We start from the raw sequence: 15,291 nt of genomic DNA, 5'->3' as shown, positions 1-15,291 counted from the left end.
CGATTATTTACACATTTCGGGAAGTTCATGTAACTTGCCTCAAGGCAAAATACCAATATCAACTAGTTACATACGGTTTTATGTGTAAAATACGCCTGAACACGCGGCAAATAGATAAACATTTTCACAGCCATAACAACGCTATGTTATTGCAGAATTGGCCGCTTAATATGCTACATAAAACTATTAACTTTTTTATATTACAGAATATATATATATATATATATATATATATATATATATATATATATTATAAATTTAGTAAGTACTCAAAAAAATATGTGTGGTCCACAACTGCTTTAAAAAGTGGGCGTATACTAGTCAAAGATAAACAGATGCAATTTAATTGATAAATAACAGTTGAGGTATTGAATTTCATAAAATTATCAATGAATTTAATAATAAAAATAGAACTTCAAAAAGAAAATAGAAAATTTATCAATTATATTTGTTGGAGAAACAATAATTATTAAAAGTTAATACCAAAAAAATAGTAATTTGGGACTTTCAACAAGAGATATAAAAATCTTTCTCAAAACAATTAATGCCATATTGACATAAAAAACACAACACAACTGAAAACAAAATATAACACCATACACTCCTTTTAACCATTATAATATATATTAATATAATTCACTCATACATTTGTATTTTATCCTAAATATTCACAATATATATATATATATATATATATATATGTATGTATAAATAAATAAAAACATCTTACACCTTATATCCTAAGAAAAAAATTGATCACAAAATTTGATGCTCTGAAAATATTCAGTCCAAAAATTATATGTATAATTACATAAACTATTCCTTTAAGAATGGAATGATATTTTCAATAAACCATTCCTCAGTAAATCTCAAATGATCTCCGTTCACATCCAAAAAGTACAATTTGCCATCCTCATCCATTTGTTTTAATCCCAACTTGTCCTAAAATAGTAGATGTAAACATAGGTTAGTATTAGAATTGGAAAGATAAAATAAATAAATATTATATATATATATATATATAATATATATATATATATAATTTTCATCTAGTTTCTATGACTATTTCTGTTACCTCTAAATAAATATTACTATTATGCAAGTCCTCAATCTCAACATCCTGTCCACTCTTATAGAACCCAAACCATTCCGAAGCAATCGGTTGCACCATCGTGTCAAAATTGAATTTAACCATGACAAATTTATTCAACGAGGACAATTTTGTTACGTAATCAACATTGTAGTCGCGTTCATTGTTAATATCGGCTAAGAATATACTGCTGTTTTTATATTTGTCTTCATTTAGAGGATCATGCCAATAGGTTGCTTGGGTTAAAGACTTTTGGACCCACCTGGGAAATATATATATATATATATATATATATATATATATATATATATATATATATATATATATGTATATGTATTTAATATATACCGTATATAAGCAGTTTGAGTCAACAATTTTCTAAAATACTCGCAACTGCTATGATGAACTGCCGGACAAAAGGGTGCTCCAAAGACACCTTGATGTTGAGCGCCCAAAGTTATAAGATTGTACATTTGTGGTCCGTTGCATCTTTGAGCTAAGGCTCGCCTGAACAAATAAATAACATTGTACTATCAATAACTTTTTCTTTTAAGTAATCTTCAAGTAACAAAATTAATATTTAGGTTATTTACCATTTACTTACAAAAATTGTCCCCCCTGAGAGAAGCCTAGAGCGTTATAACCATCTTGTAGTCGTGGATCATTCTGTATAGCTTCGCATGCCAATCTGACTTGCTTGTTCGGAGACATAAAGAAACCATTTTCAACATCTTCGAATTCATTATTTCCTATTCTTATCGAATGAATGTAAACACCGGGCAAGAGTTTCTCTTGGAGTCGTTTTGAAAAACCTCCTATGCTGAAGGGGAAACAACAACTATCCCCTAGAGGAAAAAGATAATATATATACATTAAAAACCAATATCACAACTTCATTTCACTTGCCCTCATCTAAACTCAAATAATATAAATATATACAGTATCATACTAATAATAGACATTAACTAAAACTACTTATAACATTCTTTTAGTACAAAATATAAAATACATTCAGTTTTAAACAAATTTTACAACATAACCTAAAAAAAAAATATTTATAATCTTACCCATTCCATGCCAAATAACAATTGGTTTTATTTCAGAATTAGTTGTAATTAACACATTATTTGCCGCACAAGCTTTCACAATTATAATAACACTAATAATGACTTCATTTTTGCACAAATAATATTTTTGCAGAAATGTTTTATTCACTGTCAATGGCTGATCGACGTGAACTTTTACATTTAACCTTTGGCGCGAAATTCAAATTCAAAAGATGATAAATGAAATACATAAATTGATAAACAACATACATATATATATATATATATATATATATATATATATACATATATATATATCATATTATAATTAAAAGTTTCATCCCTCAACTTTAATAACAATTTTATTTGGAACATTATTTAGTATCTCATAACCGTTTCAACAATTATTGGTCAGTTATATATATAAATATATATTGAGTAACAATTATTGTATATTATATATTAACAATTATTGTATTATTAAGTTACAGATTGTCAAGAACTTATTTGAATCTCTAATTTGATTAATTTAAATAATTAATTCGTAAGGCAAGAAGATAGAAATTATGAAGGAATCACATGATAGAAGAACACATTATTAATTTGAAAATAAATATAAATAAATTCTTATGTGCTAATTATATATATATATATATATATATATATATATATATATGAATCTTATAAATTATTGATTGTTACATTTCCATAGTATAACACAGATAAATTTATCATCAAAACTTTAATATTATCTTAACATTAAAATATATATTTTTTCATTTATTGCACAGACAATAACATTTTTATTAACAACAATCATTTGTATATATATATTTTAGAAAGCTAATTTAAATAAACATTAGGGTGGTCCTTAATATAGACATTATCAATTTTTTTTGCTCCCAAAGGCTTAAACACTTACAAATTAATACAAAAAAATCCTCTAAAAATTTAGCTTTGAATATTTACATTTAGATAGTCCGCAATGTTAATAATGAATATACGAAACTTTTAATTGAATTGCGGACTATTTAAATGTTAATATTAAGAGCTGAAACATTTACAGGATTTTTTTTATTATTTGGAAGCATTTGAGCCCTTGGGAGCAAAGAAATTCGAAAATATATAAAAATATATAAAATTTACATATTAAAGATCACCCTAATACATACATATAAGTATTTTTTTTATTAAAATTGCAACATACCCATTAACCTAAATTTCTTCCATGTGTCTTGTTAAAATTAAGTACTAGTTAAACTTTATTTTAGTATAAAATCAAGAAAAATAAATTAATTTACTTAAATTCTAAACTAAATCCTAATGATTTTTTGTCATAAAGAATTTGTTTTAAATTTTAAATATCTACTTTTGTTCCCATCATGTGTATGTTTGTTTTGTGGAACAATTTTATTCATAAGAATAAAGGACACAAATTTATAATGTACAGTATATTTATATATATATATATATATATATATATATATACTAGCTAACCCGGCAAACGTTGTTTTGCCATAAAAAATATGCCTAAATTGATAAAAAATTAATAAAAGTGCCAAAAATCAAATATTTAATGAATTGGACTCTGATTCTTTGACAAATAGTTGAAAACTTGTTATAATTTTCAAAAATATTTGACATTTCATACTTCAAAATTAATTCACTCGCATCATTGTATTTTGTTTATTTTAATTTTGTTTATGTCAATTTTTTTTAATTAAAGAATAATTAAAATTTTAGTCTAAATCAACGCAGTATCTTTATCTAAATATACAATTTTTTATATAAATATTTGTTTTTTTACATTTGCATTTAATTGAAAAATAGTGAATGTCAATTTCATATATCCAATATGCACTAAATTTATAAATGTCAAAATATTTCCTTCTTGGTCCGAAATTAATATAATATGATAATATTTATTTTGCAATAATGTTTTGTATCTATAATTTGCTTGGCAATATTGCCTATAACATAACTTGGAATAATTAATTTATTTGCTTCTCATTGAAGTAAGTCGTTAAACATTTTTTTCTGAAATGTCAAAATTTTGTTTATGATTAATTTTAAATTCAATATGCCGCTTTTTTATTGTGATCTCTGATCTATAATGTTTTGATCAAGTTTTGGTTTCCGAAATAATTTGGTAAACTAATCAATTAAATCTAAATCGTAAATTTATTTATATAATTATTTTCATAAATACTGACAAATGACATTTAATTTTTTTACATGTCAACATTTATTCAAATTTTTAAGCACTGATTTTTAATTAGATTTAAAACTATAAACAGTGATTTTGAATATAGCATTTCATCAAATTTGGATTTAAATGTTGGATATTTCTATATATGTACATGCTTTTGAATTTTATTTTTTGAAATGCCAAATTTTTTTTTCAAAAATTATATATCGAAATTTCCTTAAATTTTGACATTTGTCATTATAGTGTTTTGTTTTTTTTTGGTCATTTTCTGTCAAAATTTTTAGAAATTTATAAAAATTATATATTTATATTTCAAATTTACTTTTCAAAATTTCCTATAACCTAAGTTGGATATATATGCACACGATGAGCCAATAAAATTCAAAATCGGTTCAGTAGTTCGGGCGTCCATCGCGAACCAACATCGTGACACGAGATTTATATATATATATATATATATATATATATATATATATATATATATTACTATCATCTTTACCTCATGAATAAAATTGTTACCACGTTTTAGTATAAATATTAATAAAAAGACAACTCGGACTTCAACATCTTCCAAGACTTGAACTGCTTACTTACATTCTAACTGCAAAATTCATTCATTTAGAACACAAGTTTGCATCGAATACTATAAATTTCATTCTGTCTCATGCTCTGATATTTTTTTCTTGTAAAACTATAATTACTTGGAATGTACGAGATTCAAAAATTCCTCTCGGGTTTTGGATCGTCTCTGAAGACTCCCAACATTGTTGATGTTACGGTTTGGCTGTTGATTTTCTGGACACCCCTCATCACCATGCACATATGCCTGGGTAAAGAATAATGGATATATAATAGACTCATTGGGATAAATAAATATATATACTAGATGACCCGACAGACATCCTGTACCCACGTCTACAATTCAAAATTCCAAATTTTTTAATATCCTATCCTATACTTTTTAGTTCCTATTTGATGTCCTGGACTTGTGATTCATTTATGGTCTTAGCATAAATTTATAAGAAATTCAGATAAAATAATACAGTATCTGCGTTTAAACTTGATTTTACCACACAACGTAATTGCTTTAATTATTTAGTCTATAATTTTTATAATCTCGTACGATATATTATTTGCTTTTTGGCAATTATAGTTTCTAAAGTACATTTTTCTTACTAATAATTTAATAAAGATTATTCTTTATGTTCAAAACTTAGGTGAATTAATTTGTAAAATCTGGTACACATGTGCACTATTCAATCTAAGATCAACTAACTAAATATGGCAACTTTAAACTTGTTACGTTATTTATTAGACTGAATTATATAATTTCATCTGCCAAATAATATGGCAGTATGTTTTTAATAGCTCTTTTCATACTTATATAAGCTAATTGAAACAAATATATATATATGCAAACAATATTATATTATGATAGTATAATGATATTCCCAGAATAGGTGTATACAATTTGTATCTTTATGTAGAAATCAATGTACATACAAGTCAAATAAAGCAAATTTTCAAATTAATTAAAAAAAAAATCATCTGCCAAACTTCTAAATAATAAAATCAACCAGAATGCGACATGCATAAGTTTAAAAAAATAATGTTTACGCAATTTTGGACTTGTTGAGTTATTTATTAAACAGAATTATATAATTTCATCTGCCAAACATATACTGTTGAATGTATCTTATATTATTTTAAATTCTGGCACATCTCAGCTGCTTTTCAGCAATAATAATGTAGACATTACATTTTTCTTGTATATTATATTCTAATATTATCTAGTCTCATAATTTCAGCTAAATTCAAATTTCAAGTGAATTGACATTTCTAGCAGATAACAGTTCAATTATTTTACAATGATGAGTGTTTTTTTTGTATTTTTTGACATTTATTATTTCCTTTGACAAACTCCAAAAAGATTTATCAAAATCCGAATAACCGTTTAGGAGGAGCACCAAATCATACAACCGTACTGACTATCATTTATAAAAAGAAAAAGATGACCTTGCTCATGAATATCAATATAAAATAGAAAAAGAACTCTACTGGTAAGCAAACTAAAAGTCAACATGAAAATAAAAGCTGAAATGACGAACTAAATCTGGATACAAAAACAAAAATAGGACTCTACTTACGAGCAAACTGAATCTCAAATTGAGTACAAAGAAAGGAACTCTACTGACGAGCAAATTGTACTTCGAATTGAGCAAAGAAGAACTCTACTGACGAGCAAATTGAATATCGAACTGAGAACAAAAAAGGACTCTACTGACGAGCAAACCAAACCCCAAATTGAGTCTACAGAATTACTATTGTTTTATCGTTCATTAAATCTTGAAAATTTCCTTTGACAAACTCCAAAAAGATTTATCAAAATCCGAATAACCGTTCAGGAATAGTAACTCGACTTATATCTGTACAGAAGAATTTTATCTATGATGTACGAAAGGATACTCCTTCTAAACGATTTTTCGGATTTTGATATTTTTTTTTTAAATTTGTTAAAGAGAATATTTAGGATTTAAATGATTATAAAAATTTAGTAATATTGTTGAAATAAATGGTAAAAATTGCAAAAAACACTTATCATTATTTGGCATTGAAAACAATTGAACTGTCGTCTGTTAGAAATGTCAATTCATTTGAATTTTGAATTTAGCTGCAATTATGAGCTTAGATAACATTAGAATATAATATACAAGAAAAATGTAATGTTTACATCATTATTGCCGTAAAAAGGTCTAAATAACAAATTTTTGAAAGACATCAAAAAAGCACATTTCTACAATGATGAAGTAGAAGGCAGTTTTACTGAACGTAGTTAGATAATTATAAGTTTGAAATGTGTTATTTGTTGTGATATAATTGTTATGGTTTTCACAATATAGTTTATATCTGCTAAAAGTTAAATTGGACCTTTGTGCCTCGCCCTGCTCTACATATATACTTTTTAATAAATTTACTTTCATCGAATATTACTTGAAACTTTTCAAAAGGCAGGTTAAAGAAGAAATACTTAATTCATTATATACCTCTCCTCGCAGAAATTTGAGAATTTTGTATAAGCTCAGTAGTATTATTTACAATTAAATACAAAATCCCGAATCCAAAAAGAATCTGAAAAACTTGAAACGTAATCAATAAGTCGAAAGACCAAAAAATACTTGGATTGAATGGATTATACCATGTTTTCTATAGAAAGTGTATAAAACTTCCAGTTTGATTGTATTGACAAAATATAGACAAACTAATGGGGTTTATTTGTTTTTATAATACCTCAATGTATATAGCATTCAAACAACACATCCTTATACACATAAAGTATTAATATTTTTGATTCTCTAGAAATTGTTTAGAATATACTTTACTTAGCAAAACAACGTTTGCCGGGTCAGCTAGTATATATTATATATATATATATATATATTTATATTTATATATATATATAAGTATGTATATATATATAAGTATGTATATATATATATTTATTTTTCCTACTCACACTCCTTCGACGACGACCGCCACTCCTGCAGGCTGCACCGCCTGCGTAACCGCCAGCGCGATCTGCTTGGTGAGCCTCTCCTGCACCTGCAGCCGCCTCGAGAAGATCTCAACGATCCTGAAGAGGGTGTTAACACTATATGTACATCATAAAATTCAAATGACTAAGGATACTATATAGACAATACGACAATAACAAGCAACTCAACATAAGGACACCATGGTGGTTGTGGTGGTTGTTAGAATCCATAAATCCTTATTAGCAATTGTGCTGTGGTGCTGGTGAGGTAAGGTATTGAAAACATCAACTGAATACACCCCTGGGACGATGCAAATTTATAGAAAATCACCCCAATTTTTTTATGATAATAAGACATACATTTGAATAATAATTTAGTAAAAAATTTAGGAATTTTTAAATTTTTTAGAGAATTTGGTCAAAATTCAAAAAACAATATTTAAATTGGACAGCATTAATAAAAATTAGAAGAATTTTAAACAATTGGTAAGAAGTTTAAAAAACTTCTACAAAATTTAGAGTTCTACTAGCATTTGAAGAATTTGGTCAAAATTTAAAGTTTTGGACCAAATTTGCAGAATTTTGGACAATATTTTAATATCCTTAGAAGAATTTTCAAGAATTGGTAAAAAGTGTGAATTTTAAAGAACTGATATAATATATAAAAAATTTGGACAAAATTTATAACCTTCGAGGCTAAATTTGAAGATTTAAACAAAACTCAAGAATTTTGGAAAACATTTAAAACAACAAGTTGAACAACCCTTAATGAAAATAATTTTTTTTTTAAAGTAACATTTAACCATTTTCATAAACTCAAAAAAATCTTAACTAAAATCATGTTAAATAAAATTAAAACTGAAAGAAAATTGATCCCAAAATTTATAAAAATAGGGGTGGTCAACCATTGATAAAAATAAATAGTTTTTTGAAGTAAAGAGAATTCTAATCATAGAAAAGTAAAATAAATAAAATTGATCAAAAAAATTACAAAAAATATTAGGGATGATGGATAAGCCCTAATAAAAATAAATAATGGATAAGCCCTAATAAAAATAAATAGTATTTTGAAGTAAGAGAAGTACGTATTTTGTCAATTGTTGACCCCAAAATTGAAAAAATGTGTTAGGATTGAACAACCCTTAATAAAAATAAATTCTTTTTTAAAGTAACATTTATCCATTTTCATATACTCAAAAAAATCTTAACAAGAATTATGTTAAATAAATTAAAAATAAAACTGAAACTAAAAGAAAATTGATTCCAAAATTTATAAAAATAGGGGTGGACAACCCTTGATAGAAATAAATAGTATTTTGAAGTAAAAAGAGTTTCATGTATTTTTCAATTGCGAATTATAGACAATGAAGAATTTTCAAAAATTGGAGAGAAGTTTAAAATTTAAAAAACTGAAATAAAATATAAAAAATTTGGGCAAAATTTATAGTTTTCGAGGCCAAATTTGAAGAATTTAAACAAAACTTGAGAATTTTGGACAACATTTAGAAAAGCTTAATGGAGTTTTCAAGATCTGGGAAAAAATTAAAAAAATCCAGAGAAACTATATAAAATTTGAACAATTCTGATGAAAATAAAAATGCTGGACAAAATTTAAAAAACTTGGACAAAATTTAAAGATTTTAGACAAAATTAAAAATATTAGACAAAATTTATATAATCAACTCTAATTTAAATAATAATTTGAGAAAAAAAACTTTGACATTTAATAATTTAATTAATAAAATTAAATTAAACTCAAAATTTTGAACTAAATTTGAAGAATTAAGATAAAATTTAGAAATTGTGAACAAACTTTAGAGAATGAAGATAACAATTTAAAAACGTGGACAAAATTTAAAAAAAAATTACAAAATATTAAGCATTTAAAGCAAATGAAATTAAGAACGTCTGGACAAACATTTAGAGACTTTGACAAAAATATTTTTTGAAGAAAGATTTTGAATAAAAGTAATTAAAAGACAAAATAAGAAGATATGTTTGACAAACGTTAAAAAATTCATAGAGAAATTTAGAGATATCAAAACATTTTACGAAATTTAAAGAATTCAGGAAAAATCTGTATAGGTTTGAACAAAATTAAAAGGATTTGAGCAAACTTTCTTTAAACTATTTACTTACTTACGAAATATTATATAATCATATGCTGACAAAAAATTATTATTAAACATAAATCATCATTTTCAAATTATGATTCTTTTTACAGTCATGTAGACAAAAATTGTGTTTAAATTGCTCGTCGGAACAAGAAGTGACACAAAAAGCAAATTGCAAAAAGTGCAAAAAGTGTGCAAAATTCGCAAAAACTAAATCCAAGCAATAGTGCATGTGTTGTAATTCCTTGAAGCCTAAAATAATCTGCAAAGCAACTCAATAATCTTAACAATAGCCACATGTGCTTCTTGTTCACCAAAAATTGCAACATTATTTTTTTTTATTTTTTAATTATCTTACCGTGCCAATTTGCTAAGTCCCAGAATTTTCTTGCAGGGCAGGTAGCCTATAGAGACTTTCCGTAAAAGGGCACCAAGTGGTGCTCACACATCGAGAACATTTCGATGTCTTTGACTACGACCATCTCGTCGTGGTCTTCGTCGAAGATTGCGTCGTTTAGGACTTCTGTAAAAAATAAAATACAATTTGTAATAAATCCATAAATATGCCAAAATTTTTAAAATATATATATATATATATATATATATATATCGCATTATATTTACAAGAAAATGAACCAATACATTTGCGATTTAAAAAATAAAAACCAGTTTAAGACAATGTTTTGGAACATGTCAATAGTTTAAACCATACTTTCAATACCAAAAATCCTATTATTTTCCATAAGGAAAAGAATGTTGACCCCAAAAAATTCGCTGAGTCTGTATATATTTTTTTAAACACTCTTTGCGTTAATTCTGCTCTTCTAGTACATGACTCTTATTATATTATTTTTTTCAAAAATAATTTTCCAAATTTTTGACTATTTTGTTTCATAGTCTATTTGATTTTATATTTTATTTTTCAAAATTGTGTCCCTACTGTTTAATTATCCCTGAAAACCCTCTCCAAACACTCCTTGTGTGTCACGTGACTTTTCGTTGCGTTCTATTTGCTCATAACTTACATTATAAAAATTTTCAGTTTTAAAATTAACTAGCTGTAAGTGGAATTCTGTCTTAAGGCAATTAAGGCAATTAAGGCATCGTGCCTTAAGGCAAATTGCTGAAACTTCCCGTACCAAAAATTATTAATTTTTTAAAAACGATTAACATTTTTGAAAAAAAATGTACTTTGAAAAAATAAGATTTTTGAGAAACTATATATATGGACAAAAAATTACTTTTTTTTGAAAAAAAAATATTTAAAAAAAAAAAAATTTTTAATTTTTTTTTTTTTTGAAAAAAAAATTTTTTTTTCTTTATTTTGACATATTGTGGAAGATCTGAACTTTTTTTTCAAAGCAATCGTACTGATTTAACTGCATAGGGACAAAATATAAAGCGCGTAAGCGCCGCGTCGCTGTCTAACGCATAAGCATTGGTACGGAACCCATGGGAATGTTAACAAAATGTATACTTATTGTTAAAATCTCTATAAAATATCTGATAATTTGATGTGCATATGTCTAATGATCATTTTTGACCGCCAAATGGCTATTTTTTTTACTTTTTCCTCCATATCTCCGAAACCGCTAGACCTACCTTTATGAAAATTTTATCGATTCTTCATCTTGTCAATACAAGTGAAATGTTTCTTGAATTATTTAAATCGGACGCTCCGTTCTCTTAAAAACTGAGTTACCGTTTTCGGCACTTTTTGCCCCGTATCTTCGGAACGGCTAGACCTGCCTCCGCCAAAAACTAATCAGCACGTCTCCTTATCAATACGAATTGAATGTTTTTGAATTATTCAAATCGGTTGATCCGTGTTCCCGAAATCGTCGACGAAAATTTGTATCCGCACATACATACACACACGTACATACATACACACACATACACACACATACACACACACACACACACACATACACACACATACACACACACACACACATACATCCATTTTTTCTAAGGTATGCCAAAATATTCAGAAACCTCTGAAACGTAAAGATATATAAAAATTTTCATTTTCGATTTTTTTGCGATTACTATAACTTGCCCTACGGGAAGTTAAAAACAAAACATGTTCACTTAATATTGTTTATCTTCTATATTTATTTTATACGTAATGTATGATTGGTGCTTTTATATGTATTTATTCAAAAATGTTTTTTCCTGGTGTGGTATGTATATCTTTTAATTATTTTAAATATAAAATTAAATTTATTTTTTAAACTTAGTAAACATTTTAAACAAAAATTGCTGAATGATGACACACAATTCGTGTCAAAACGTATATTATAAGTAAATATTTTTATATATTTGTTTCTTTTATTTCGACGATTGGCTGAAATCATTATTCAAGATATGTCTCAACGTCGAACAAAAAAATTAATGCATATATACGAGTATATATATATATATATATATATATATATAAATATAATTTGCGAACCTGTTTCTGCATTTGTTAAATTTGCAAATTTCTCGTCACTGTGACATTGCGAAATTCCAATATTGATTTTTTTTAACAAATTCATGTGATACAACAAGTTTTTGTTTAAATATGGTCAATAATAAAATGCAAAGCCAAGAGAAAAAAATAGAGTTTAATGACTCGGAATTTAAAGCAGTGATTTTAAATACGTTTGTGGCGGAATGAAAATGTTCTTGACAATGTCAGTTGAATGACGCCAATGTGATGACTAAACTACACAGCACACTTGGAGCTACGCTGATGCGAATGTCGCATCTAGCAAGCTTTAGCTAGATTATTCTTTTCACGATCGCAAAAATTACTCTCTCGGTTTTTAGTCATCAATCAATTGTCGGGCTAATAAATTGATATCAAAAATTTATATCATATCAGTTCGTTGTAATTGAGTTATCAATAAACTCACATTATCATCGAGTCTACAACAGTTAATTGCAATTTCATTTCTAAATATAATTTAATAATATCAAATGGCTCACATGCGCCATACATTTTTACTCAATAGGTCTCGAATAAGATTGCTCTATTACCCCTAGCTCTTTTACTATAAATCCCCATCTCAGCCACTTAAGAGAACACTCAACAAGTGGCCCTATAGTCTATAATATATAGTCCGACGTGATTCCCCACTTACTATGTTATAGGGGCTACTTTATTCGCTAAGTAAAGTCGGTGGTGCTGGACTGGGGGATGGGGGGCACTAGCTCTACCGGAAACACAGACCGTATGGGGGGGGGCTTATCGAGAAGCTGTCGGGAATTCATTTCAAATGTGCGCCCCCCCCAGCACCCCAATCCATCCTACGCTCGTGAACTTTAACATGGAGAAGTGGATTGCATGATTTAATTCTGAAATCAAAGGGCGGCGAGGGCGAGGGGGATGAGGAGGGATGTATTTTATTGCGAATTGGAGGATATATAATTTTTATTTTTGTACTAGCAAACCCGACAAACTCCGTTTCGCCACCAGATGGTTTCGTGAGAAAGATCAAGAAATTTTTTGTTTGTTTTATATTTGAAAAGGAAAAATTTGATTTTATTGCACAACAGTTATGAATTTATTTCGATTACAAAAATGAAGTGTTTTTTAGTTACACTTCTCTAAGTAAATGAAGTAAGTAATGGGCAGTTATACGTTGCCTGTTCACGAGTTGGAAAACCATCCGCTTTGTTTGTGTTAACGTCAGACCAAAAAACAAAAAATGTGGTTTACCAAAGAGCACTTCAATGAAACGGATAATTTGCGGATTCACTTTCATTTACTTAGAGAAGTTCAACTAAAAAACACTTCATTTTTGTAATCAAAATAAATTCATTACTGTTGTGTAATGAAATCAAATTTTTCCTTTTCAAATATAAACAAACAAAAAATGTCTTCATCTTTCTCACGAAACCATCTGGTGGCGAAATGGAGTTCGTCGGGTTTGCTAGTATATATATGAATCAAAACATGATTTCGTTTTGATCTTATAATATATATCTCATAATAAATTTCAAACATTTTATCTGCGAAAATAAAATACTTGCGAACAATTTCCATTTCACTTCATTCGTATATGTATGTATGGATGTATGTATGTACTGTGACTGCTATATGTGCCGTTGCCATGGTTACGCACTTCAAAGATTGCCACCATTAATACGAACAAAAGATAGATGGGTGCGTGTGGGGCGCGTGATAGAGTGGGCAGGGTAGGAGATTCATTCAACCCCATCGAGAGGATAAATAGATTTCACATGAAGAGACAAGATTGATGATTTTACTTATAAGTTACATCATAAATGTTATATCAAGGTTGCTCCGAAATTTCTTGGTATCAAGCAGCAGTGATATTTATTTGTATTTGAAATATAGATCAATTAGGTGTAGATGACAATAGTTTTCAACAAAAGACTTCTAAATTTTTGAAACCAGTACAGCCGTTCTGGACTCGAGGAAACGAAATAATGAACTCTATCTGAATTTAATAACAAATAAGGCAATTATATTTTATTACCTTCTAAGCTCTGGTCATATCCCTTGGTAAAGAAGAGCATGGCCTTGGCGGCCCTTTCTGGAGTCTTCAGCAGCCCCTGTCTGTCGGGGTCTTCGCCCAATCCGCCCAAAAGCAATCTGTAACTGCGAGCCATCTCTGGCAAGAGCGCCTCTCTTGTGGGGGGCCTGTGGTCGAGTTCCAAATCGTGGTGGAATGTGCATTTTTCGTGTCCTGGGGAAAGGAAATAGATTATAAAATAAGATGAAAGTTGAAGAAATTGAGGTTATGGTGATGGTTAGACAGAGGAACAGAGAGAGAGAGAGAGAGTAAAAAGAGAAACTTTTTAGAGAACATTTATTTTTTCAAATGTTTCGACATATAGGCGGCGATTCTGCCTCATAAAATAACTTATGCTTGTTTCTTGTTAGTGAAACTGTAAAAATGTTTATCTATTTGCTGTATTTTACTCAACTTATAATTGCATCATCTAGAATTATGTTATCATAACATTCACCCTTGCTTGTTTATATGTAAAATACGCCTGATCGCACAGCAAATAGATAAACATTTTATCATTAAATATAAACACGTTGTACAATGACAATTATAATGTGCATGAATAATAGTTAAACATAAACTGCAAATTATAAGTAATATTCATAGAAGTGCTCTCTTTGGAATCGAGACATGGGCTTTAAGGAAAAGAACACCACTTACGTGCAAATTGAGGCTATTCTGCTGTTGTTTTGACAACGCTATCTAATCCTGTTTTCTTGTACTAAAAAGTAAGAAAATGCTATCTATTTGATGTACGATCATGGGTATTTT

At 27.7% G+C, this 15,291-nt stretch overlaps 1 protein-coding gene and 1 pseudogene across 1 annotated transcript; both read right to left on the bottom strand.

Annotated features, from left to right (window-relative positions):
• Positions 1 to 734: 734 nt before the first annotated feature.
• LOC113386748 (palmitoyl-protein thioesterase 1-like) lies at positions 735 to 2,236 on the bottom strand. Its single transcript, XM_026624506.1, has 5 exons — positions 2,158 to 2,236; positions 1,695 to 1,935; positions 1,439 to 1,597; positions 1,076 to 1,352; positions 735 to 942 (listed from the first exon to the last, which is right to left on the bottom strand). Exons 1-5 carry the CDS (start codon positions 2,159 to 2,161, stop codon positions 817 to 819), a joined length of 807 nt encoding a protein of 268 aa, XP_026480291.1. The 5' UTR covers positions 2,162 to 2,236; the 3' UTR covers positions 735 to 816.
• Positions 2,237 to 5,042: 2,806 nt separating this feature from the next.
• Positions 5,043 to 15,291, bottom strand: part of LOC113386747 — a 70,174-nt pseudogene continuing 59,925 nt past the window's right edge.

This window comes from Ctenocephalides felis, unplaced genomic scaffold (assembly GCF_003426905.1).
Source record: "Ctenocephalides felis isolate EL2017-DRISC unplaced genomic scaffold, ASM342690v1 CF-g0.4_SCAFFOLD_03571, whole genome shotgun sequence".
NCBI classification, from domain to species: domain Eukaryota; kingdom Metazoa; phylum Arthropoda; class Insecta; order Siphonaptera; family Pulicidae; genus Ctenocephalides; species Ctenocephalides felis.
The sequence above is the reverse complement of the archived record's forward strand: the minus strand, read 5'-3'. Positions and strand labels throughout refer to the sequence as shown.

Coding starts and splice junctions, on each gene's coding strand:
- LOC113386748 (XM_026624506.1), bottom strand. Junction 1,598..1,694: donor TCTCAGGGGGGACAATTTTT/GTAAGTAAATGG, acceptor TTATTTGTTCAG/GCGAGCCTTAGCTCAAAGAT. Junction 1,353..1,438: donor ACTCAAACTGCTTATATACG/GTATATATTAAA, acceptor TATATTTCCCAG/GTGGGTCCAAAAGTCTTTAA.